The sequence below is a fragment of the Hippoglossus stenolepis genome, chromosome 11 (assembly GCF_022539355.2).
Source record: "Hippoglossus stenolepis isolate QCI-W04-F060 chromosome 11, HSTE1.2, whole genome shotgun sequence".
Taxonomy (NCBI): Eukaryota; Metazoa; Chordata; class Actinopteri; order Pleuronectiformes; family Pleuronectidae; genus Hippoglossus; species Hippoglossus stenolepis.
Window position 1 is genome coordinate 13114671 of NC_061493.1, and position 3600 is coordinate 13118270.

Consider the following 3600-nt stretch of genomic DNA (forward strand, 5'->3'; position numbering starts at 1 on the left):
CATTTCCATCCAGAAAGAAATAAAGAAAACTATGAATCTTGTGATTTCCGTCAGCATATTATTCCTCCACATTTTTCACCCAGAGAACTATCACTGGAGCGATAAACCTCAAAGGGACAGTCATTCACGCTCACTCATCCATATCTGCCACCGTGATCAATACATCCCATTGGAGCTCGATGCAAATAAGCACAATAATGTCCACAAACACAAACTGTTTCTTTTTGGCTCGCAGATATTCCCAGATATCGACTGCTCGCGGTCATAAATAACACACTGCCTCATGTGCTTATGTAACAGCTGAAGAAGAGCTGAATTAATAACCTACGATGAATGTGATAATAATAAATAAAAGTATCACACTGATTAAATCACAATATTTAGACATTTTTGGCTCAGAATCTCAAAACATCTGGGAGTCCTGATATAGTAGATATGAGAAGCAGCCGCTCCTTGAATGCCACCTTGAATTAGATAAGTCTTACATGGCAGACAGTTGTCAGCATGTATGGAAACACTCTTGCTGTCAAGCGCTCTCTGTAGCCTTCTTAACAGGATTATTCTGCTCCCGACACTGCACTTACTAATTGTTTAGGCAGCTATATTAGGCTTCTACACCTCTCTAATTGGGTTAGAATGGCGATTTGTTGACAGGTTGATGCGCTTCAAGGTCGTCTCCTGTTTTAGAAGGACGCGTCCTTCTAGGTTTTTATCCACACACGTGCTAGAAAGATATTTCCCCTGATTCTGTTACAGATTAGCCTCACACATTGGAGGATATACTCCAACTTGGAATAGTATCAAACAGTAAATAAAAAATAAAAAGTGGATTACAAAGATGTATTAAATAGATTTAGGCTCCATTAAATCCACATTTATTTTCCCCAGGTCAGATCTCAATCCTGAACGACAACAGGTGAAGTGATTTCTTGTGACTTTGGAAGTTATAATGCAGGTTTATGAAGCAATATACAAACTATATAAAAACTATATATCAAATGCTGTATACTGTAAAAATGATCTGGAAACAACTGGTATTCAATCTTTTATTGTATTTGTCACAATGTATAATGAGAAAAGATTTAATTTACTCATTTCATACAATCATTAATCTGTCTTAACCTGCTCCTTCACATAGATGCTTTACATAATTAACAGTGATCGCCATAAAAATACCGGAGATTTATTTGTGCATCTGACCACGAGAACGCTTATCAATTGGTGGTGTTGAGGAGAAACAGAGGGAAGGAGAGATGCAGCATACATGCTTTTGTTTTCTCATTTTCCATCAAATTTAACTCACAATGTGCACTTCTATAGACTCAATTAGGCTTTGCATTCATCTGAATTAAAAACACTGTACTGTAATAAACCCTGCATTTGCCTTACAAACAGAACAAAAGAAGGGGTTACCACATTTTTCAGTCCATGTAATGCGGCTGCAGGTTTACGGCATGTACCACAACAAACTCATTAAAACGCCTCTCGATTCGGATGCAGTAGAACTGTAAAGTTAAACAGAGCAGAAATCTCATTAAAGAGATGCACAGATGCAAAGAGACCAAACTCACGAGGGTGTAACAAATGATAAAGTGACCTTCATGGCCTCTGGACGCCCCAGTGTCTCTGCGCTACCCGTTGATTCAACTTTACGGCACAGCAGGGTTGATAAAATCATTGTTTCCCCAGTGTTTGTGCATCATTAATTTTTAATTTTTGCATGAATGCACAAAGCATTTCTCGTGCAGTGATTTGGCTTGAAAGGAGGAGGCAGAGGGGATGATTTTACCAATGACAGCATCGGGATGACCTTTTCTTTTACAACAGTGTGCTTTTACTGTGTGTTTATTTAAATGGTAAAACCGTCGGGTTGGTGAAAGCATCCTTATTTAGACCTTTGCCTCACCCCTAATGGCAGCTGTAAATTACATAATACATGCTTCAGTGCACTGATTGGGACCTTTTACGCAGATAACCAGGATACTCCTCCCTTTTTTTGACCTAGGTACAACATATAAAATAGTCATCTCAGAGTATTCTTCTGTTAGTGTGCACATCAGTGGACGTTGTGGTGTCTTCCCAAGAAAAAAAAGAAGCGCACAAGCTAGATTTTCTGACTAAGTATGGCCTATATCGTCTGCATTTTGGCACTTTTGTGTTCTGTATTATGTGCTGCGAAAAACCTGGAAAATGAGCAGGAAATTAAAGACGTGCAACTGCTGCAAGACTCGTTGTCATGGCTCAAGAGATTACAAGACAAGCAGGTAATATGTCTTTATTGTCCTTAATACCTTTCTGCATGCATGTTCCTAATGCTGAGCGCAGCACAAAATCCTCCCAATGATTGAAAGCAGGCTCCGGGTCCCAGCTATGATTATGCTCCATACATCTGGATGTGATGGTCTATAGTTTTTTTTTTTAATTGTAAAGTTTGTTCATATTTGTACACTTATATCTTATTTTGCTTGATCTGTTTAAAGTTTTGATTTCTGGTTCTGTCAGAGATACCAGTCTTTCTCTCATTGATTTTCCTCTGAGCTGTCCCTCCAGGAATGTGCAGATCAAACGTGGAGCACTTACACAACATTTACTTTTCTGGCAACAATCCAATGTTCAAGCAAAATGATTTATAACATAAAACAAATGTACAGTTTGGTATATAAAACGTACAGACATATTGAGGTAAAGTTTGTATATGTACCCAATCTGTTCCCTTACAATATTCCACATTATTTTTAATATTTTGTTCCATAGGAATCAACAAAGACTCGGACATTTGCAGATTTGATTTCTGAATTTTTCAAACCTGAAAATGGAATTACCCTCCAGTGGCCCGAAGACACCGAGCAACAGGAGAAGGTTCGACGCGGCCTCGGTAGAAGCAATGCAACTCGCAAAATCGGCTGTAGAGTCTTCTACTGGAAATCCTGGGCTTCCTGCTAACTTTGCTCTCACTCAGGTGCTGGACTGAATGCCAAACCATTTCAAGTCTCTCGTTCTCTTCTCATGCCTTCATCGATTACTAATTTAAGGCCCCACACAATCGGAAAGCTTCTGCAGAACCCTGCGTGTCCTGTTCGTCACAGAGATGGTTAAACAATCGCTGCTGAGGGCTGAAACACTCAGCGGGCTTCCTCCATCACCAACTGTGCTCGACTGTCCTGTGGAACGAACTGTGGTGTTTGAGCGTGCACGCGGTTTCTACGAAGTCAATCACATGAACCAACATTCATTCATTTATTCCTTAAAGCATTCAGTTACGTTCTGGCTCTCTTTAATGAGTACTTTTCTACTCTGTCAAATTGTTTCACTCCAGCAGAGGAGGCTGTTCTTCTCTTTGTCAAATCCACATAGACTTTAAATGTAATAGATGCCCGCAGTGTGTTTGATGTTTCCCAATAATCGTCATGGTCTACCAGCAAAGCAATAAACAAAAATCTTTACAGACATCCATTCATCATTTTCAGTATGTGTCGAATGTTCCTTCAATTGTTACACCATTGATTAAAGCATATTTTCCCCAACGTAAGTGCTTTGACTCATGTATTGCTTTTGCACGTTTTCACATACATGCTTATGTGTGCAAATTTGCATAATAAC

At 39.3% G+C, this 3600-nt stretch overlaps 1 protein-coding gene across 1 annotated transcript; it reads left to right on the forward strand.

The window, feature by feature from the left end:
- The first annotated feature begins 2123 nt into the window (after positions 1–2123).
- LOC118117380 (somatostatin-1A-like) lies at positions 2124–2943 on the forward strand. The gene is made up of 2 exons (XM_035169577.1): positions 2124–2264; positions 2755–2943. The coding sequence occupies exons 1-2, from the start codon at positions 2124–2126 to the stop codon at positions 2941–2943; spliced, it is 330 nt and encodes a 109-aa protein (XP_035025468.1).
- The last annotated feature ends 657 nt before the right edge of the window (positions 2944–3600 follow it).